Source organism: Electrophorus electricus, chromosome 16, assembly GCF_013358815.1.
Source record: "Electrophorus electricus isolate fEleEle1 chromosome 16, fEleEle1.pri, whole genome shotgun sequence".
NCBI classification, from domain to species: domain Eukaryota; kingdom Metazoa; phylum Chordata; class Actinopteri; order Gymnotiformes; family Gymnotidae; genus Electrophorus; species Electrophorus electricus.
This window is the reverse complement of record NC_049550.1, coordinates 9,378,876-9,401,645: the sequence shown is the minus strand read 5'-3', so window position 1 is coordinate 9,401,645 and position 22,770 is coordinate 9,378,876. Positions and strand designations below refer to the sequence as shown.

The 22,770-nt window shown below is 42.5% G+C and overlaps 3 protein-coding genes across 4 annotated transcripts in view; all 3 read right to left on the bottom strand.

Annotated features, from left to right (window-relative positions):
- Window positions 1-53: 53 nt before the first annotated feature.
- Window positions 54-12,325, bottom strand: gk (glycerol kinase). 2 transcript variants are annotated; one of them, XM_027031031.2, is made up of 21 exons: window positions 12,140-12,325; window positions 10,416-10,489; window positions 9,937-10,043; window positions 9,631-9,708; window positions 9,432-9,511; window positions 8,786-8,923; window positions 8,419-8,528; window positions 8,213-8,279; window positions 7,858-7,875; window positions 6,847-6,882; window positions 6,674-6,741; window positions 6,426-6,468; window positions 6,255-6,335; window positions 5,852-5,930; window positions 5,527-5,623; window positions 5,265-5,349; window positions 5,032-5,152; window positions 4,502-4,645; window positions 3,915-4,001; window positions 3,182-3,268; window positions 54-2,082 (listed from the first exon to the last, which is right to left on the bottom strand). In XM_027031031.2, the coding sequence occupies exons 1-21, from the start codon at window positions 12,314-12,316 to the stop codon at window positions 2,072-2,074; spliced, it is 1,788 nt and encodes a 595-aa protein (XP_026886832.2). In that variant the 5' UTR covers window positions 12,317-12,325; the 3' UTR covers window positions 54-2,071. The 2 variants fall into 2 exon arrangements, with proteins under 2 accessions (XP_026886832.2, XP_026886833.2); XM_027031032.2 differs by lacking the exon at window positions 7,858-7,875.
- Window positions 12,326-13,638: 1,313 nt separating this feature from the next.
- Window positions 13,639-17,921, bottom strand: timmdc1 (translocase of inner mitochondrial membrane domain containing 1). The gene is made up of 8 exons (XM_027031028.2): window positions 17,833-17,921; window positions 17,187-17,383; window positions 16,734-16,899; window positions 15,558-15,646; window positions 15,396-15,463; window positions 15,137-15,215; window positions 14,075-14,185; window positions 13,639-13,977 (listed from the first exon to the last, which is right to left on the bottom strand). Exons 2-8 carry the CDS (start codon window positions 17,351-17,353, stop codon window positions 13,854-13,856), a joined length of 804 nt encoding a protein of 267 aa, XP_026886829.2. The 5' UTR covers window positions 17,354-17,383; window positions 17,833-17,921; the 3' UTR covers window positions 13,639-13,853.
- A 102-nt stretch (window positions 17,922-18,023) lies between these two features.
- Window positions 18,024-22,770, bottom strand: part of poglut1 (protein O-glucosyltransferase 1) — an 8,888-nt gene continuing 4,141 nt past the window's right edge. Inside the window, exons 8-11 of the mRNA XM_035534816.1 lie at window positions 20,744-20,802; window positions 19,614-19,781; window positions 19,269-19,325; window positions 18,024-19,164 (exon numbers count right to left, since the gene is read on the bottom strand). Of these exons, the coding sequence (XP_035390709.1) occupies window positions 19,008-19,164; window positions 19,269-19,325; window positions 19,614-19,781; window positions 20,744-20,802 (441 nt within the window). The 3' untranslated portion in view covers window positions 18,024-19,007. The remainder of the gene's footprint in view (window positions 19,165-19,268; window positions 19,326-19,613; window positions 19,782-20,743; window positions 20,803-22,770) is intronic.

Here is a 22,770-nt window from a genome sequence, read left to right as displayed (position 1 = left end):
AAGCACATCTGACTTACAGATAGATACTACTGTGAAAAAATGAAATGTCAAGATGTAAATACCAGAACCTTTAATGAAGAGAGCACACCATTTTAACTTCCATCAATTACAACATTAGAGTGATTTATGCAAAATCTAGATAACATTCACAGCAAGACAACAAAAGAGTATGAGGGGATCAGTAATACTGGCCACTGCTATGCTTTATAACAGTGTAAGGGTCAGTTCAAGTATGTTGGAAAAAATAAATAATTAAAAATATCAGTAATTTAGATTGAAGATACTCTCTCAAAAATGTCCCTTTACAAATCTATAGTAAATTACACAAAAAAAGAAGACCTTCAGTAACTCTACAAACTGTTTGGCTCTGTGTAAAAGGAAGTGCAATGTGAACATTTTACATCACTGTTACTGACATGTTAATTGGCACTGTGCTTAATCAAAAAAATGAGGAGGGGGAAAAAGGGGAAAGTGATCATGTGTAACATACACACGACACACCAAAATGGAGCAGAACATCTTAACTCCAAAGTTTAACTTGTTCCAGTTTCTATCTGAGATACAAATAGAAAGGTGGAAAATGTCACTTAACAAAATTATACCATTAAACTTCCAGCAGTTTTGGAGGCTTCCTCAAGACAGCAACTTAACAGCATAACAATACCGTCTGTTTGAACTCCCTCAACAGTAACGAATCATCTTAAAAACAAAAAACAATAAGACGGCGGTTGTTACACCAGTGGTAGTGATGCCACTAGCTGAAGCACCACTTAAAGAAAGCACAACTAGTAGTGTCTAGGGACTAAGGACTGGTAATAATTCAATTATGATGAGGCGACAGCTCTAATGACTATGAAAAGTAATGCCATTCATTACTCCTACTGCCACAGGTACCACTAAAATATAAAATTAAACAAAAATTAAGAAAACAAAATCTAAACAAATTAAACCAATAAAAGTGTAAGAGGCACAAATGGCTCTCTGTTAGGAGGAAATTGTACTTACTGTACTACTAACTTTTAAAAAAACAAAAAGAACTGAACATTTTAATGGTGTCATTACCTGTAATCTTCTGGCAGGGAGAACAGAACATTGACTCAAAATACCATACCAGTACTTTAATATTGTTTGTGTATCAGCCAAATTGATAGATGTACACATTTTGTGCATATTCATCATATGGACAGTTCTTGATGTGTTTGCAGAAGCTGTCCCTTGACCTATAGCCAGTTTCACTCATTTTTGTAGTCCTAATAATGTTGGCATGACTGGTCCTAGACTGGCGCAAATTGTATCCACAGTGTTTTGGATCAAGGATATCTGATGCTATTGTGTATAATTCACTATACCTTCTCAGTAGGTTAAACAGCATAAAATTCTTAAATAAAAGAAAAGTTTACAAAAGGATTAAACTTCCTTTATACAGTGCAGTACATAAGTATGGCAAATAAGTTTTAGTAAAGTGCTCCAAAACGTTGATCTCTTTCACAGATTTATGAAAAATAGTGATCTCTAATGCTATGGTTAGTTGCTTCAAATTCACAAACATAGTACGGCGGAGAGGAAGGTGTTGAGTGTTCTCCGCAACTCTGAACGCAGGTAAGCAGAGACTAAACGGCACAAGCAGCTGCTCGCTTTCAGTGTTTCTCTAGAGTTCAAAATGTAGACAAAGGCCCAACGCACAGTCAACATGACTTCTTATTGTATACATCACCAACTAACAGAAAAGGATCTCTGATGGTACAGAGCAGAGAGAGACAGGTAAAACAAACAAAGAACACCCCCCCCCAAACAACAAACCCACCTCTGCAAGAATCAATCATCACAGTTTGCTACTACGGTAAGTTACATACACATATAGGGAGTGGGGGATGAATTCCTGTTTTGTTTATAGCTCATATAAAGAGGTTTGTAAAGGTTTGGGAAAAGTTTTCCAACTGCTGCAAACAGATGGCCTCACAGTTATGGATGGAATGTCCGTGGATGTGTTACCATAGCGATAGGACACTGGACCTTTGAGTTGAGACCCTGTTGTCTTCCACCATTTTCCAACTTGGAAGAGGATTCGAGTTTATTTGTGGCCTGTTTTAAAAATAATAAATAATTGTTTTATTGTGTTATCTGAAGGGGAGAAATATTTTTTTAAACCATAAATGGTTTGCTTAATGAACAACTCAAAGAACAGTGGCAACATTTTAAAAGAACCAGAGGTCTAAAATGGAAAGTTAAAATAGGGAATCAATTAAGGAAGCTCAACAGAGGAATTCTGAGCATGAAAAGTGACAAAGGAAGAGAATGCAGTGTCTTTCAGGACACTGGTGGGATGTAGGCAGGAGATGGACACAGAGCAGGGCATGAGATACAAATTCAAACATCTGCCCAGCATTTCCACACGCACATGCCCAGCCCCAAACGGTGCACTCGCAGGCCTGCAGTCCACAACAGCACACAAGCACCGCAAGCCTGTAGACCTGTCCCAGTTCTCATTCTGGCAATTAAAGGGGTGCTCACTATGTGTCCTTACTGCACCCTTTGTTAAGGACCCCCACGATGCGGGCTCAGTAGTGAGATACAGATGAGGACCAATCAGAGCATCATGGCAGATAGGAAAATATTCAAATGGGACTTTAACGCAGTTCTCTGCTAATGTATTATTAGTTGGTAAGGATTATTAGTTGTTAAGTAATAACAACAACATGTAATATTAGCTAATAATAAATAAGTAATTTGCACTTAAAAAGCACGATAGTGATAATGGGTAACCATGTATATGCGATATTCGTGGCGATATCTGAGTCTTCCACATGCAACTGTGGACTGAGGAGGCCCACAGGGCTTAGGGTGCCATTTGGGACTGGGCTATACTGGGCTCACATACATGTCAAAATGATACTATGTAGGATTTAAGCCACAAGAAGGTGCAAAGTGTTTTAGATATCCACATCTACACGTGTCTCTAAAACATGTCATTATCAGGCACCTTTGATAGTATGACATGGCACAATCGTTTTATAGAAAAAGCTCAAACTGAGTCAAACTGAGAGGATGTTTACAAATGTTGGCCGTTTTTAGTCAAGGTGTCCAGTGTCAAATCTTACATAGTATGAATGTTCAACATACAGCCACCCATTTACCAATGCATAAAGCTTCGTTCAATCACACCTTGACAACACACACTGACCTGCAATATATTTTGCTCCAATTAACATAAACATGCTACCCAGAACGTAAAAGCCGAGGGGCACGCTACTGAAGATACTAGCGTCCGCTGCAGAGTGTCCAGGACCCGCGTCCACGCAGTACCAAAGAGAGAGAAGGAGACAAGGGGAACATGTGAGCATCTACTGAGTTTGGCGACAATCAAGCTGCTACACGCTCTGGTACAAATGCTCAAGGTTTCGCCTGCCCTGCCATGTCCTGTGGGAAGAGTTCTTACGCTGCCTACTGCCCAGGCCACGATGTTTGTTTACCTATGAAATTCATTCACACTTGGGTTCTGAAACTTCTGCATATTTTTATGAGAGGTGCGAGCACATAACTAATGAATTGTTGACAGATCATATACTTAGTTACCAATTAAATAAGTAATTACTAATTAGTGTTTTTAAACTGTTTGTCAAAAATGAGCAAGCGTCCCAGGAAAACCTAACACCCACGAGCTGCTTGTCTGTAGAAAAGGCTTCATGTAACATCAGTACTACTGAAGGCTCTTCTAGCAGTTTACCAGTTAAACATTTATGAACTTTCATGAAATGCTAGATTACCTAGAAAAAATTAATTTGGTCAATTTCTGTGTTTAAGACCACTGCTAAATGCTTCCTTATTGTGGAATGTCTGATCATCCTGTTATTTGCTCCCTGTACATGTCTCTGAGTGGCTCTTTAATCAGAACGGAAAGAAGACGGGGCACAAACCTTTTCCGTTGACAACTGGTTCTGTGGTCTCCCAGTTCATGGCTCTCTGCACTGCCTTCTTCCAGCGAGCGTACCGGAATTCACTCTCTGTTCAGAGAGAGAAGGAATGCTCAATTTTTTAAACTCTGTGCAGAATGATTCTTAAACCTCTAAAAATCACAGGAAAAACTAACAGCAATTGAAAAGCTATGGTCACAGTGAACAACATATGTGACCCGATTACAGCTCAAAGTTGTGAATTAAAGCAATGAAATTAATTTCTTTTAAAAATACATGTTGCACCCTGACACTGCCACAGCAGGAACAAAAGATTTCTATATACATCTGCATATTTTAAAATTTAATTCCTTTATTTCCATTGTTGCTATTACACACTTATTTTGTGCAAAACACTATGAACTGCCACCATGCATGAAAGGTAATGGCTAACTGGATAATGATGGAGATTGCTGGGTAATTAGAAACTCCGTTAACTGGAAAAACACAACAGTACAGAATCACATCACTTGTTTACACCATATAGCATAATTCTACAAGGTCAAAGGTTGATACCACTTGTCTAAATACAAGCCAGTAGGTGGTCATACCCTCTGGGTTAATCTGGGGTTCAAATTTCTCAGAGGTGACCTCTGAGAGGTCCTCGGGACTCAGACTCCACACACTGACTCCCTCCGCTGCTCCTGCAGCCATAGCTGCTCCCAGAGCTGTAGTCTCTGGCATGGAGGGCTTCACTACACACACAAAAACAGTTACACAGCCAGAAATTGCTGCAGAAAACTTGACATTACATACAGGATGCGTACTGACTCACAAACAGGCAATGAGAGCTGTTTCAAACCTGTGCTTTTATAACATTTGCTCTTGTGAGATTAATAATTAATCCAAAGTAATGAACATGAATGGTTTAACATTGCCTTTAGACATTTCCCTCCAGCACTGTAGAAGAGGCACCTCCCCTCTGATCCCACCGTGGTGGTTTAGGCTACTTTTCATTACCACACTATTAAAGTGTTACATAGGCTGGAATTTACCTCTGGACAATGCAGATACCATAAGAGATGGCCAGAAGGATGGATAATCGGCTAATATCTGTGTGAGGTTTTGCTGCATGTCTCACCTACTGGAATGCAGAGAATATCAGCCTGGAGCTGCATCAGGAGTTTGTTGGACGTCATTCCTCCATCAACCTGCAGCTGGCTCAGAGGAATCCCGCTGTCCTGATTCATTGCATCCAGGATCTGAACCAGTCGAATAAACCAAACATGAGTCAATTATGTCCTCAACAGGAGAGACTAGCTTCACTGAACCCCAAAAAGGGGCATGCTGAGCAGAACGGAAGGATGAGGCTACCTCTCGTGTCTGAAAGCAGACGGCTTCCAGGGCTGCAAATGCCAAATGACTCTTATTCGTGAACTGAGTCAAACCACAGATGATTCTGTCAGGAGAGAAGCAAAGGAAATGCATCCAAAAAAACAATGTTCAGTTCAAATAACAAGACAGAGGTATTGCGTCATGACACTGACACAAAGTTGACGGTGTGCCATTTGTGTGTTAGTCTTGTATTATAACACAGACTTCTGACCGTGCATTTAAACAGAAATCTTTCACATACCCTCTGGCGCTTGGCTCCCAGTAAGGGGCATACAGGCCAGAAAACGCAGGCACAAAGTAGCAACCGTAAGACGTGCCTACACCAGCAGCCAGTTTCTCTAGAGGAAAAGAAAATCACACACACACACACACGGGTCTGTATATAGTTCTTGACACCGGTGCTCACAAAACACTAGGATTCTATTGCACTCACTAGTGCATATATATTTAACATGCTGCGTGCCAGTAATGTCAGTCAAGTGGTCAGTCGGTTAATGCTAGGCCAAGCAAGGAGTTGGTTGGACATTTCCTCACCGATTCTCTAATTTATTCACCTACACACTCACCAAGCTCTGTAGAAGTCTGGATAATCCCAAGGTTGTCTTTCAGCCAACGCACAACAGCCCCTGCTATGGCAACCGAACCCTGAAGAGGACTGATAACAGGTCAGTGACTGTGTACAAACGTTTCCACTTCATCCAATGAGGAGTTATTTCAAAAGACCACTGAGTTCTGGGGAAAACGGCTGACACAATATATAGACCATATATAGACCCAGAAAAAGATTCAGTCATTGAATGTAGACAGTTTTGTGAGAATTTCCTCAGATTCCATCTGGAAGGTAAAAGATGGATGAGCTACTCCTTTTCCTTAGTAAGGAGTGAATAAACATTCCAGTCAACAGTTAGCACGGGTGCACTCAGGCTGCAGGAACAAAGATGTTTCAAATGGTGGCAGCAACAGTCTTACCTCCAGGGCATAGCAGGCTGGCTTGTCCCGCCCCAACTTATACGCCACTGTTGTTAAGAGCCCATGGTCTGACATCACTGGCTGCAGAACAAACCAATGGGAGGACAGTGAGCTTGGGTGACAACCGATAGAATACAGGGAAATGCGTTAGACAGTGAACGTGACTGGTACCTTTGGTCCTGTGTTTCTGAGCAGGAAACAGCCAGTTCCATACCTGGTGTGAGAGAAGCATAATACATGGTTGCATGAGAGTAAGGGAAGTTTTAGATCACACGGGACATGGGATGGGCCAACCGCAGCAGTTCCCAGCAGCAAAAGTGTCACTCAAGCACAGAGCATTTGGCATTTCAAGAAGGACTTCCGTTAAGAAAGAAAAAAAACATCAGCTTGAGCACAAGCAGAACTTAGATGAGCCTTACGTGTTTTTGGCTTGACCGTCCTGAAAGCACATCTGACCCACAAGAGCGGCAGACTGGTCCCCTAAACACTTTATTGAGAAGAACAGACAAACATTCCATATCACATTAGAGTGTGGATACAAGGTACATGCCCATAAGAGAATTTGTGTGAAATCAGGAGAAATGTAATTTACCCCTGATATTGGAATGCCTGTAAGAGCACCAGATTTCTGTCGGGGAGGGAGGGGGGAAAACAAACAAACAAACAAACAAAAACAAATAAATAAATAAAAGAGGCAGTAAATACATGCAACCCCAAAATGCCTTTGCCAGTATTCTTCCTAGAATTCTTCAAAACCTTGTTGCCAGGAAATGTATCATTTCAATGTGTGTCCAGTGTGTTAATTTAGTGCCAGGGTGTTGCTCCAACCCATCTCCCACTATGATGCCATTCCTAAAACAACTACTGTTTTTTGTTTTGTTTTTTGCAAAACTGCTTGAACAATAATGTCTATGGTTAAAAGAAAAGATATGATAAATCTGGACTTAATGATTTTTGGTTCACTGCATACATCGAATCATACAAAACTTCCCATCCCAAAATTTTTAGACTAAACCAAGTTACATGAACCATGAATTCATGAACCAGCAATATCACAATGCTACATTCCAGCATCATTTTACAAGAATTCAGAATTCCCACATTATTGGCTAAAGCATGCAAAAAGCCTCCATTTCATAACCTAAACACCAGTGAACTGTTGAAAGGGAATGAGCATGCAAAGAGACAGGGGAGAGTACGACAGCATGGCCACCACTGCAGGAAATGCCCTCAAATAAGCAAATAAATAAGCAAAACAAAGAAATCCCAATGAATTACTGGTGGCTAACAGTGGGTGAAATTTATACTTGTGGTGCAAAGCCATTATGCCCTGTAAGCACACAAGCCAGCGATACGGTGCATTTCCAACTAGAGCCAAAACGTTGGGGCTTCACGTGCACCACCAAATCCATGTTCCCCTTTATTATAAGCCACAGCACAGCTTTGGTGAGGTGATTAAATGTTGTTTACATATTGGAAATGCACCTCAAGACTGGATGTTGTAAAGGGACATGGAAGCCAATCAGGGGGAGAAAAGATGTTTTTTTTTTCCCCCTTGAGAGGATGAAGTTAATAAATCAGGGTATAGTCAAGGCCTACTCACCAGGCTAGAACTGATTTTCTATCAGTGAGCCCAAAGAGACAATAAGACATAGGAGGTTTAATTGTGATAAGGAAGGACCTTCCACAGGGCAAATAATTCCACCAAAAACTCCCAGACGCAAACAGCATCAATGTAAATGATGTTCTACTAATACTGTCAAAAGGAAAGGGCTAGGGGCCTCTTTTGATGCATTTAAAAGGCATTCCTACAGAAAGTTCACCCTTACAAACTTGCGTTGTTTTTAGATTGAAAGTACAGTTTTACACTTGCAGAGGTCCAGTATATAATTATTACTTCAGGGTACAATACAAAATTTTAAGTGATTTACTTCTCAAAAAAGGACACTATAGCTTACCATTAAACCATAGATTTCGGAGGAACTCCTGACTTTTGGCAGAATCTCCATTGGTATATCAAAATATCTAAAACAAAACAGTCCAGATTTACAAACAATTCAACTGTTCAAACGTAGCATAAAAATACTAGATATATAAGCACAAGTAAGAATTCAGCGAAACAAAGAAAGAGAAGCGATGTTATGCGTGTGTGCGTCTGCCCTACTTGCAGAGGTCTGGATCCCAATCCAAAGAGTGGATATTGAAGAGCATGGTCCTGCTAGCGTTGGTCACATCGGTACAGTGAACACCACTTTTTTCCCCTCCGGTCAGGCACTAAAAAAAAGAGACGACATATAATTAGTGACAGGACTAGATTACTAGGGACACTAGAACCGACACTGGATTGACACTTTATCCCCAGTTATCCTTAATGACTTATTACTCCTTAAATTGTAAGAGGTACCACAGTGAAAACTAATTATTTAGGGGTGTTGATTTCAGTACCCGACTGCTGTCTTGACTTCAGCTTTCAAGGCCTCCAAAAAAAGGTACGCAACCCTGCACTTGGCAGATAGCAGACTTGGTCTTACCCATATGAGCCAGGAGTCGACTGTGCCAAACAAGGCCCTGTGAGAGAGGATGGCTCTGCGCACCTCCTCCACGTTGTCCATCAGCCAGCGTAACTTCACCGCGCTGAAGTAGGTGCTGATGGGAAGGCCCGTCTTGTGCTGTAGACGAGAGCACGGAGGTTACCAAGCAAGTGTACTAGCATGGGAAAGAATCAGAGTAATAGTGACATGCACTTTCTGTGCACATGAGGTAAATATGAAATGCTTATAAGTGGGAACTGGGTGACTGGTGGTGGAAATCAAGTGTACAAAATTAAAATGCTGAACTGATTAAAAGCCAATTGCCAGCCTAAGCTGAACCTTGCTTGTTTTCAGCATATGGAGACGGGAGTCGATTCAGTTACAAATCACAATTATTAACTCAAACTGACACAGCATTTTAAAGAAACATACCAGAGACATGCGATGTCAATTAACATAACTTAAAGAATATAAACACTTCAAATTAGAATACATATTGTATTGGCTTCCATATTATTGTAACATGGAATCAGGCAGTCTTTGCCAACTCCCATCCAGTCATATAGCACTGCCAGTAGCTGTCATGTTGTGTCACACACAGCTTTCATTTATGACAGGTCTGCAAAGGGCTTGGCAGCTTTCCTACCTTCAGGTGGTTTTTGTTCCTGCCTGGCGTTCTGTTGATGAGTCTCTCCACAGTGGACTGAGTACGTAGATCAAGCCATACTGAACAGGTATAGTGGAGCATTTCAGTTAGCATACATTTTACCATCCACATTGCCACAGGGCAAGGTATATTTTGGTTCTTAAGAGTGGGCAATCATCTGTGTGATAAGCACACTCACCAATTGCATTGTAAAATGGCTCTCCTGTTTCCTTGTCCCAGACAATGGTGGTTTCTCGCTGATTGGTCACACCAATGGCTAAAAGGAGATTGTAGCAAGTAATTCAAAGAATATGGCAATGCCAGCATGAACAAAGGACAAGCCATGTTTAAGAAAACCAGCAAAGAAGAAGAAAGGCGGACATGCCGACACCATCCACCTTTCCACAGATCCTAAAAACCTATCCACTACCGGAAAAGTCTGCAAATTAACTTATAAACACCAGCAGAAAAAAAAAAAAAAAAAAAACCAACTGGTGGTGGGTACCTTTGATGTTGGAGATGTCAATGTTGAGTTGGGTCAGCTTCTCACATGTTCTATCCATGCACTCATACACTGACTGGAGAATTTCTTTGGGGTCTTCTTCCACCCAGCTGAGGAGAGGAAGTATAAACAAAGTGAGCTAGGTACATGGAACATGCAGACCAAGTAACTGAAAGAAGAGCAGTTCTGCTCCTCCAAATAGGTAATATGCATTCATGTAAAAGTGCTCTTGTGACTGTATCGTTCCTTCCCCCCGCACCCCCAAAAATAGAACGATTAGTGGGTGTGATCTCATTTACATGGTGCTCAAGCAACACCTGAAGATCTCATTCAACATTAGTGAGGGTGAAGTACACTCTTAAAACATATACATGCCCATTTATTTTATTATATTTATGATGTAACAGGTTATTTACAGCCATATCTCCCAGGAGGAATGTTGCAGGAATGTTTGGAGTGACTCATGACATATGAAGACTCACCCTTCTTTAGGGAAGCTTTGCTGAATCTCAACTTGGTGGTGGCTAAGAAGTTCTGCTGTTTTAGCATTGAATACCTGCAATAAAGGAAAGAAAAAAGGTAGGTGTCCATTAGGGGATGGAAAGACAAATTAGGACCGAGGCAGGAGACAAAACTGGGGACAAAACTGGAGGGGGGAGGCCTGATTGATTTCAGATTCATTTTTTATTCCTATCTAAATGTTCTTATAAACGTTTGACTGTATATGAAATTTTTTCTGATGAAATCTATTGGGTATAAATTTTTCAAAACGAGTATAATTTTGATGTTGAAAGCAGACAGAACACAGACTGACACCGATTAAATAGATCTCTCTGTTCTGATGAGCATCATCTGACCTGGCTGCAGACTACCCAACAGGTGCATCTTCAGATCACCCCCTCCCCTTATGGCTGGACTGCAGACGTAACACACCACACCACAGGACTGACCACACCCAACAACCTCTTACCAACAAGCCCCGTCCTTTCCAGGCTTTATTGTCTCATGAAACCCATATTACCTTCTGAAGCCTTGCTTGCTAAATTAACCCCAGCACATTAATACTCAAAAGGTGAGCAAATATGCTCAAAAGGTTAGCAAATATGAATATAGAAGGGATTTACTACATACAAGCTCATCATAAATCTGTGTGCTGTATGACAGTGAGCACTTTCCTAGGCTATCCAACTGGTACTGCAATTGTTTCATAATAGCAGTGTCAAAGGAGTGTCAAATCCCTGTACACATGCAGCTAGCAACATTCATGGGACTCTCTTCTTAAGTGCCATGTCCAGAAGAGAGAGTTTGGCACTACAGCCAAACTACTACACTGTTGTTTGATACGCTGGGGGGGGGGGGGGGGGGTGTTACCTGCACTGACCTATACGACTGCACCCATTTTAATTACTTTGAAGTGATCCCACAATCTTGATTAGTGTAATACTGATACGTACTGTACACCGCATTGCATTTACTCTCACAAAACTAGGTAATTAGCTAATTATACGAGCTAGATTCAATTTAACAACTCAAAAATTACACCATTACAAACAAAAATAAATGTTATGTTATTTATCCTGGTCATTTCAATAGCACAAACGGAGCAAATTTCTCTCTTTCTGGGAGCTTACGTCCTCATTTAGTTACAAAAACATGTCTACACTGTCAGACTAACTTCAGTGCAGCAACAGTGGCACTCAAAGGATTCCACGAGTTAATTAGCTGAGCGTGTGATCACGCGCCATGCTGGCAACGCGTCATTATGCAGCCAGTTAGCATGCTAGCTAAGATGAAAAGCTCGACTCAGATCAGCACACGTTATTTAACTGCACAGCTCACCAGTCTCCCCCCAAGACAGACCAGTGGATGTGCTATCGCCACTCTGTTTCACTGAAATCTTTACTAGTTACTACTAACTTCGATGAACAATCAGAGCACTTTCTCTCCACATTAAACACAACACTTGGCTAAACAGCCTCTGGAGCTTGTTAGCACTAAGTAACTTTTTTTTTTTTTTAGATCTGTAGTTTTGTCAAAGAAATTAAGTTAGCTATCTTAGGTAGGCACTTGCCAGCTGTTATGAGATTGGGTTTATTTAGCTACTCCAGGCAAAACAGACGCCTGTCCACGCAAACGTATCCTACACGCGAGCCACGCGTGTCAAGGGCACGGGGCTCTCTTAGCTCGTAAACAAACTCGAACTTACCAAGAAACGAGTGGAGCTTGTGCCTTGGTCTATAGCGGCTACAAGAGGTCCTAACATAATCCTGCTCGACGACGCAGCCATTGTACCGTTCATTAAAGAGGTCTGCCGGCGAACTAGCCGAGCCCGGTATCGCACCTGCTCCTGAGATCCGACCGGCACGCTCTGACACTCGACCATGCGCGCGACCCCGGCTGATGACGTAGGACAAAGTGGGTGGCGCTAACTTAAAGAGTCGCGTTGAGAACAATTTATGTTTATAATAAACAGGCATCTTTCAGCTCCCTGGTTATCAATGGCTGGAAAAATGTAGCTCAAATTTAGTGGAAATATAAACTTTATTTTGTCGTGTTGCTTTTAAATTCTTGTTTTACAACTGTTTTATGGTTGTTTTTCCAATCTTTGTTGGATTTTTTCAAGGAATCATTTAAAACCATTATTCTAATCTTTAATGTTAATCTGTTTATCCAGTTACACGTCATATAACTAAGTAAATAGGTTAGTAAGTTACTTTCAGATCTGCTAAAATGTTTGACACTATATTACGGTATTTTCATTAAGTTGAAAAATATCTACCAGTGCTTTCCGAGTATTACAATAAAGCCACACTGCATCCACCCTGAATGCTGCCATTTTTATATTATTGTCCATTTACTGTCACAATAAAACGTGACATAAAACAGGTATATCTAACGTCTCTCTCTTAACGAAAAGTCACTTTAAACTGTTTTGGTTTACCTTTTACCAACTACCAAAATCTTTTTCCACTGATTAATATGTGCGAACTGTTACAAATATAAACATTCCTTAAAAAATTTCTTGGCGTCTAGAAAAATTTAAATGAAATGTTTTCAAGCCGTTTAGAGAATAACACTGTGCAGACCACATTTAGTAGTCTTGGTGGCACTGTTGAGCTATTGCTGGTTTTCTGTTCCAAAGCGCAGATGTGATGTCTGGAACGGAACCTCAGCTGCTATCATATCTTATTTACAGAAGGGGCAGACACTGACCCAGGATCTGACAAGCTCAGGGTACGATCCCTCCCTTCACACAATTTTTATTCCAATGAATTGGCATGGTAAGGGGTCTATAATGTTGTAGCTTAAAGTTTGTCACAAGCCTTTGTGATTCAGACCGATTAGAAATTTTAGAATTGTAAACGTTTTGGATTACATTTTTGGATTACATAGAATATGTATATTTCTCTTTGTATATATATATATATTTCACATATGTAGAATATCTATATTTCTCTATGCACCCGTTTTCTTTTCCTCAGTTTGGACAGAGCACTCAACCATTTCACTGTGAGTTATCCTGTGTATGACTATGTATGTGACGAATAAACCAAACTTGAACTTGAACATTTTTGAAGCTGTTCCAAATCTTATACACACATGAGAATGCTTTCCAAATACTGCATCTTATTAGAAAAAAAAGAAAAAAACTATATTCTGTGTTTTGGTGACAAGTAAATATTTAGTGAACGCATGGGACAAGGCTTTGAATGTAGTATAGGCGTTTATGCATAGAAGACACAAAATGAATGGCCAGTGCTGAACTTGTGACATATCCTCCACGTTCTTCTTCAGTGTCATTTTAGTTTTGAGCTCAAATATACATTTTCCCAATGAAAAGCCAAGCATTAAGATTTTCCATGTTTACATACATAATGAGTTATAACTTAATTCATTTACTACATTCAGGGTTTTTGTCATCAGCTGTCCTCGTTCCTAGACTGACTAAGCAGCTCCTCGATTCGTTGAAGGTGAACCTCTGTAATCTGGTCCTGCCCACTGATTTCACTAATCAGGTCATCTGTAAGATGCAGACGTGCATTCCTACAAAAGAAGACACTTCTAAGGAAAGTAGACTTGAAGCTGAATATTGACATTTTCTTGTTGTTGTAGGGGGCATTTCAGTGGTATGGGAACGTACCATTCGGCCACCCTCAGCTCAAACAGCTCTCTGCGTTCTCGCCGTCTTCTCTCACGCATGGTCTCTCCACTCAGCTTCTGCAGGCCAACGATTAACACCCCAGCAGGAATGCTGCAACCATGTCACTGCACGTCAGTTGGCTTCAGCAGGATAGCTAATGAGGTTTTTACCACATTCGTTAAGGAGTCACATATCTGCCTAGCCATCACTCAAACACATCCATTCTCACACACACACACACACACACTCCCAGAGCCTGGTGCTATTTGGAGCGTGATGTGCCGATTTGATTAGCTGCCTGGTTTCTTTCGGCCGGCCGCCTTGCTGCACCTGGCCGGGAGCTGGGGCTGCTCGCGTTGCCGTCAGGTGCTCCGGGTGCAAGCCAGCGCTCACGTGCCAGCGCTTCCAGGCATGGAGAGTGGCGGATCGGAGGGGCTAAAAACAACAGCGCCCCTGGCTGGAAAAGATGAGCTGTCTCGGCACCAAAGTTAGAGAAGTGGATGGGCCCGAATTGGTGGGGGTTTTTTTGTTTGTGTTTTAGCTGCGGGGAGTCCACACTCAGCACTAAGCCAGAACAGAGACGGACGGAGCCAAGCAGAGGGGGAGGAGGAGGAGACAAGGGGATGGACTGAAATGAAATGGGGGGAAAAAAAAAAAATACTGTGCAGCTGTTGGATTAGGCACCCTCACTGTTGTGCCCTCAAGTTCTGGGCCTTCTGGATGGCACATGGGTACCTCTGGCAGTGTGTGTGTGTGTGTGTGTGTGTGTGTGTGTGTGTGAGTGAGAGAGAGAGGGAAAGAGAGAAAGACGGGATGCAAATGAACACAGAGGGTTGCGGGAGAGGGTGCAGCTGTGCAATAGAACGCCCATGGAAAGAGGGGGGCGAAGGGCGACTATGTGAGAGGAGGAGGGTTCAGAGTTGCTCCAGGGCAGAGAAGCCTCCCAAGAGGGCGTGACAGCATGGCATACCCAGTCTTCATTCGCCACACCACTGCTTCTTACACAGTCAAGAAACGTTACTGCTTTGGAAATCAGAACACCAATCCCTCATCTCTACTCACCCTAACACAACTCCAATAGCTGCTCCTGCTACCAATCCCCTGACCCCGAGGTTCATCCGGAACACACCCCCGGTTACAGCTACACACAAAAGAAGAGGTCTCATTTATGTTGCTGAACATCAAAAGATGTAATTAAAAATAAATAAATAATAAATACATACATACATACATACATACATACATACATTTACACTGTGCAATTCAACTATAATAGTTGTAGGAAATTAAAGTGGAGAAATGTGGAGGAGACGACCCTTACCACCGGCCAGGGCGAAATGGGTCAAGGCATTTTTGTCTCTGTACACAGAAAGTCCAGTACTGACAGTGCTGTTGGGAAGACAGGGGAGGGCATCAAATTTGGCCTTCACAGGCGAGACGGCTGAATTCCGGCTGCGCACGTTGTGTGTGTTTAAGAACTCACTTAAAAAGGGTGACGAACGCAGCCACCCTCCAGCTCCACCTCCAACCGTACCTTATGAAACCCCGGATGGCAGCATTGTGGGCCGAGCGCTAAGGAGTTGAGACCCAAATCAGAGCATGTCAAAAACACATCAGCGATTTTGTTTAATGATTTCTAAAGGAGTTCCAGGGTGGATCCCTTGGGCCTGTCTCTGAAAAATGGCAGTAGTTTGCAATTTTATGTTGCCACTAAATTAACATGGTGGTTGCGGGTTCACAAACACTTCTAATATTGCAGAGAAAAAACACACACATACACACACAGACACATAACCACATATACATACACACAGACACATACAACCACATAAACAAACATACAGAGACACATTCACTTGAAATGTTGCACAGGAATGTTTTTTTTTTCTTAAATGCTTCTCTTTGGATGATTTTGGAGAGCAGTAGATCAACATTTAGTATTGTGTGTGTTCATTCTCAGTCTTTTACAGATCACCTACATTACAGCATGCCGCTACAGTGTTGGAATAAAGTAATGATGGACTTTGATCAATACTTGGGAAACTGATAGTTCTGTTGTACATGTTCTTGTGAAAAGCATATAGACTTTTTGGCTTTCTTTTCTTATTCCCTTTCTATCTTAGGCTTGACTCATTTGCCTGAAAGAGAATGAAGTGGAAATTCACAATAATCAATATTTCTGAGTTCACTGGACAACATTTGAACTTTTTCTTGCTTTCCATACAAAAATAGGTAGACCTTATAGTACATTGCTGAATTATAGTATGCTGAATTCCAATGTTTTTAGATTTTTTATATCATGAGGCCAACAGAATTTTACATTAGTTAGATATCACTCAAAAACAGCTGTTATTGCAATAAAATGTATAGAGGCATACTTTTAAAATGTAGCATGTATGAGTTTGGTCTATATTTAGCCTCAGGTATATGCCTCTTCAGTATCCAGAATTACCAACATAGAAAAGCTCCACTTTCCTTGGTACCACTTTTTCATACTATATATAATGACATGCGAGTGAGTATATTGCACGAAAAAAAACTATGTGATGGAGAAATTCTGAAAACACATTTGGATTCAGCATGCAAAAATGCATAATCATCATTGACCAGTGATATCTGCCCAACATCAACGTCCGCGTCTGTGTTGATTCGTCCTTACCACTGCTTCCACCCTGCTTCGATAGAGCTCGGCTTGGCTGAGGTGGATGAACCTCTCGCGGGCGTGTCGTGCTGCAGGCAGGCCTCCGTAAAGCAGCCCCACCGAGGCTGCCATCATTGCGCTCCTTCCCACATTTCTCAGCTCCTCTGAGTAAGCCTGTCCATTTCTAGGGCCAGTGTGTAAATGGTCAAAGTCAGGTAGATGCAGGCTTACAAATCCCAAAAATATGCCCAAGACTTGATGGTAAAGCATGTGATCCCAATTTTGAAATCTGGGCTACAACTATGAATCTGGGCTACAAAGTAATCTACAAAGTAACAGCAATCTTCAGTGATTACACAACTTTGCAATTGTTTCATGGTATGTTATGTCAAATGTAATCCTCTTTAAGCATACCATTTCCCTTCAAGCACAGCAAAATTCAGTCATCATTCAGAACACACTGAGACTAACCCTCGGTCGAACAGGTCTTTAATGCGATCCCATCCTGTATCTGGGAATTCGGGTTTGCCCACATGTATTGGTAAGTTGCTAAGAGCAGTCTGTGAATCGGCGCTGTCAGCTGCATGTACTCGGGGAAGGGCAGACCCACAAATGACCCGCAGGAGTTCAACAGTCATGGTCCCTTGCCCCACGGGCAGGCTGGTTTACTTTTGAAGTAAAAGAAAACCAACAACAAGTTGCGATAAACAGGTTTTATCGCAATATCCTTCTCCCTCTCTCAATCAACTTAGATGATTCCATTCTCTCCATTACTGTAGCAGCTAGCTAGCTACAGAAGATTTTCGCAGGATAGTTTTGTTATTAAAAGTTAAGTGTTAATGACATAAACGTTATTTTAGTTACAACAGCATGTACCAATCATAGCACTCAATGTCATAAGGGTCCAGATAGCACAGACCATAAAAGCTTTCTGCCCACATAACCGCCTTCTGGAAGTAAAGCTCTGGCTGGGTAGGTTAGCTAGCAAGCTAACTAACCTGGCGAGTATCGCTCCGACACATCTAAGCTTAAATATCCTGCCACGGCACTACAAAATAGTAATATATAATCTTAGATTTTTAGTTATATAGATACAAAACGTAGCTCGCAATCTTACCTTCTACCTAAATCAACACACCTTCAGCGTCTGCTAGTCATCGCTTTCCTGTTGTCATTTTCTAATAGCGCCACCTAGCGATGGAGGACAACGCGTCCTCTGGAATTAACAAATAAAAACACTACATGAGCACATCAAATAGCAACATTCTACAATGTAAGGCTATTGTAGGCAAAATACAAAACGTCTTGTTGCAATTAACCATTTATTGTTAATTTGGCTTTTGGCCTGCTGCATTTACATTTATGGCATTTAACTGATGCTTTTATCCAAAGCAACTTACATTTGTGACCAAGTACAATTCAAGCAATTGAGGGCTAAGGGCCTTGTTCAGTTACCTAACAATGGCAACTTGGCCGTGATGGGGCTTGTCCAGTACTAGTCCAGTACCTTAACTGCTCAAATAACTCTGCCCCTGCCTTTGTTCAAGTGATAAAATAGTGAAAAATCTAATTCATTGACAGTGAAAATCTAATTCATTGACAGTGATAAACGCAAACTAAGACCTATTAACATAATTTTAGAATATTAGATCCTATTCAGTGCCCATATGCCTGTAGATCACAACCTCTATATGAAAGACTGTAGATGTGATTTGCAGGGTCAAATTAACATGCATCACATTCATGTTTCTGTGGCACCTACATGTTGAATTTGGCAACTGCTTAAAACCAAATGTTACTAGTATTCATTACAGCCCTCCTACAGTGATTGATTTGTTGTTAGTGTCCACTGACAAAGACTAAAAACTAAACATAGCATTACATTCATAAGGATGCTTTTCCACTTAATGGACAGAAGGCGGCAGTACATTCTCAACAAAAACTAGCTTAATTTCTTCTTGCTGATGTTGACTACCTCCAGAACAGGTTAAAAAATGACACTGGTCTCAGATCAGACAGCTAAGTTAAAAATTACAGAATTGTGGCTATTTGTTACAAAAATAAAACAACGCTATCTTAATGTAACAATATTTTGCATTCTATTGAGACAGAATTCATAAAATTACACATTCATTTCATAGGTTTTTTTTTTTTTTTTTTTGGGTCACTGAAGCACACTGGTTAAAAAATTCCTGCACATATAAACCAGCACCAAAAATATGTGCGAATTAGATGGCCGGATGAAGGAAATCATGACATGTTCCATTTTATGGAGTAGTATAGTGCAGCAGGTCAAAGTTCATTCCTGTTGGGCTTGCTGCTGACATGGCTGTAACTGGACTTGCGTTTGGGTTTGTACTGGAGCAGCTTGCTGTAGTCAGTGAGGAGCCTCTCCCAGTAGCAGGTCACGTCCTCCATACGGAGGTGATCCTCGATGAACTGCTGCCCCCTAGAGGCAAACAGCAGGTTACACTATGTTACCACACTAAGAAAAAGACTGGGACAGCAATCTGATTTAAAACTGTTCTTCTGGGATTTGTGCGTTATTGATACCTTATTGCGATAGCCTCTGCTACTTCGTCATTTTCCTTGACAAACTGCAGCAAATCTCTGTATCAAAAAAAACAAAACTATTTCTGAGGATTTTTTGCAAACACTCGAGATAAATTAAGATGATTATTATTAATTCCAATTTCCATTCTAATTATGAAATCCTTTACTTTATAGTCTTTTAAGTAGAATACAATGACAATAAAGCATACTATTTTACAGATTTTGTTGATGACAAACACAGACTTCCATGTCATGCATGTATTGTAATAGTCCAAAATGCACTTGCTGTAATCAGTTTACAAGGATGGAGAGGGTGAGAAAGGGGATGAAGGAGTTGTCGGTCACCCGAGGTCTGAGAGGTCTTGTTTGACAGGGATGTAGTGCACCCAGGGATGGAGCTGCGGGTAGAAAAACTCCACCCACTCTTTGCCTACATGGAACACCAGGGAACCACAGAGAAATAGGTGCTTGAAGCGGAAACTGGCTGCTACCCCTCGAAAATTGAACAGGTATCTAATAGAGAGAGAGAGAGAGAGAGAGAGAGAGAGAGAGAGAGAGAGAGAGAGAGGATCAGCAAATAGAGACGAACCTTTTAACATTTTAGCACCTAAGAGCTTATAAAGATGATGTATTATCAGTGGGTGGGATGTTGCCAGGTTTAAAAAGTCTAGTTATCCATGATGACCAGAAAACCTGAAACAAAGGCAGAGGCACCAAGAAAATGCTGTTAATTCCCTTTAGAATTTTCTGTATGCATCATTGGGTCTTAAAATGGGTCTAAAGTTTAAAAGGCTTCACTCTTAAAAAGAAAACATAACATTAATCTAAGGAGATATTTTTCGAACATTTACGCTTTTCTCCAAAGTGGCTTGCAATTTTGACTGAGTACAGCTTTTGAGGGCTTGCTCAGGGGCCCAACAGTGGCAACTTGGCAGTCAAGTACCTTAAACACTGAACTACCACTGCCCAACCAAACACACATGAAACTTGCACAAACTGAACAGACACTCTTCCACTAAATCTGCTGCGAGTCTCCTCACAGGTGGCAAAGACCTTTGTGATTTATGTGGCCTAGAGATTTTCACAACACTGAAGTGCAATGCAGCAATGAAACTGCTTTCACGTTTGCTGTCAACTTTGTATCATGTAAAACACCACACCCTCAACATTAAAATAATCGCCAAAAGACTTGCAGTTTGTCATCAATGATGGAGTCCATGAGCACGGAGTTTAAAATGTAATTCGGTATCAAACTTTAGAACCAACAGATGGAAGAATGTTTATTTCTGCTCTAAAATGCTTTCTGATACGCTGGCGTAAATTCTTTAAAACTTCAAGGAGCCAGTTAGTGTATTGTATTGGGGTGCAAGCTCTCTGCTTACTTACCTGTGCCGCCATCACACAGCCTGATTAATTTTCTTTTTTGCTTCAATATGCTCACATACAGCATATTCTCTCAGGAGGCAGGGTCTTACTTGTATTTGCAGTGGTCAACCAGAGGAATTTCTTTGGCTGGGGGTCTTCCCAAAGTGTCCTTGAGGGAGGAGTATGAGAGGAAAGTAGAGACATTATGGCGCCGGTGAGGTCGGCTGCCGTCACGACTGCTTCGTCCACACCTGGCACTTTTTTCGCTATCTTTTTCGCTCTTCCCGCTACCCCTGATTTCTCCGCAGCCCTTCTCTACACACTACGGCGCGTATCTCGTACAGCAGAGACGCCCTTATTTCTCTTAATCTACATAGCACTCACCTCAAGCCGTCTGTAACCCCGGACCCAAGATGGCCGACGGAGATCCTGAGGGAAACCAAAAGACGCGGCGCGAGGAAAAGGCCTCGAGGGAAGCGAGCCGGCGTCAGGAACAGGCTGAGGGCTCGGGCACACCGAGCTCCCTTACCTAGCATCCTGCTAGCCAACGTCCAGTCTCTGGACAACAAGCTCGATGACCTCCGGGCCAGGATAAAGTTCCAGAGGGACATTCGGGACTGCAATCTCCTCTGCGTCACCGAGTCGTGGCTGAACCCAGCGGTACCAAACCACGCTATCCAGCCGGCCGAGTTCTTCTCGGTTCACCGCATGGACAGGACGGCAGATTCGGGGAAGTCGAGAGGCGGCGGAGTGTGTGTGATGGTAAACAACAGCTGGTGTAACAATGCCAATGTTGTTACTCTCACCCGCTCCTGCTCACCCAACCTGGAGCTGCTCGCCCTCAAGCTTCGTCCTTTCTACCTTCCCCGGGAGTTCACTTCGGTCATCATCAACACCGTGTACATCCCACCTTAGGCTAACATGGACACTGAACTCTGTGAACTTCATGAGGCTCTCACACAGTTTCAGACACAGCACCGGGACGCTGCACTTATTGTGGTTGAGGATTTCAACAGCGCTAACCTCAAGCGTGCAGTGCCCAACCTCTACCAGCACGTAACCTTTCCCACCAGGGGAAATGGGACACTAGACCACTGCTACACCCCATACAAGGACAGTTACAAGGCACTAGCTCATCCACCGTTTGGTAAGTCGGATCACGTCGCCATCTTCCTCCTACCAAAATATAAACAAAGGCTGAAACGGGAAGCTCCGGTTCAGAGGGAGGTCGCGCGCTGGACAGACCAATCGGTGGCCGCTCTGCAGGACGCTCTGGATGACGCGGACTGGGACATGTTCCGGCGCAGCACTGATGATGTCAGCGAGTTTACGGAGGCAGTAATAGGGTTTATTGGGAAACTGGTGGACGACACGATCCCAAGAATTACCACCAAGAAGTTTTCCAACCAGAAGCCCTGGGTGGACAGAACCATCCGCGAGGCTCTGAACTCTCGCACTGCTGCCTACAATGCGGGGCTCATCAGCGGGAACATGGACGAGTACAAGTCTGCAGCATACGGAGTGCGCAGGGCGGTGAGGGAGGCGAAGCGGCGCTACGGGAAGAAACTAGAGACACAGTTCCAGCAGAGTGGCTCTAGATCCCTGTGGCAGGGACTACGGACGATCACGGACTACAGGAGCCCACCCTCCGGAATGATGAGTGCGGATGAGTCTCTGGCGAACGAGCTGAATACATTCTTCGCTCGCTTCGAGGCTACATCTAGCAGCGCTAATGCTAACAGCGCCAATGCTAACGGCGCTAGTGCTAACAGCACTTATACTAGCAGCGCTAGTGCAAATGGCACTATCGGCGCAGCCAATGGTACATGCGCGGGGCCCACCATAGAACAGCGCCCTCTCATCACGGAGAGTAACGTGAGGAGAGTGTTTAAAAGGGTGAATACCAGGAAGGCGATGGGACCACACGGTATCTGCGGGAGGGTCCTCAAAGCCTGCGCAGATCAGCTAGCCCGGTATTCACCGACATCTTCAGTCTCTCCATGACGCTCGGTATCGTCCCGTCCAGCTTCAAGCGATCCACCATCGTCCCCGTCCCGAAGAAACCTCGACCCTCCGACCTCAATGACTACCGCCCTGTCGCCCTCACATCAGTCGTGATGAAGTGCTTTGAAAACCT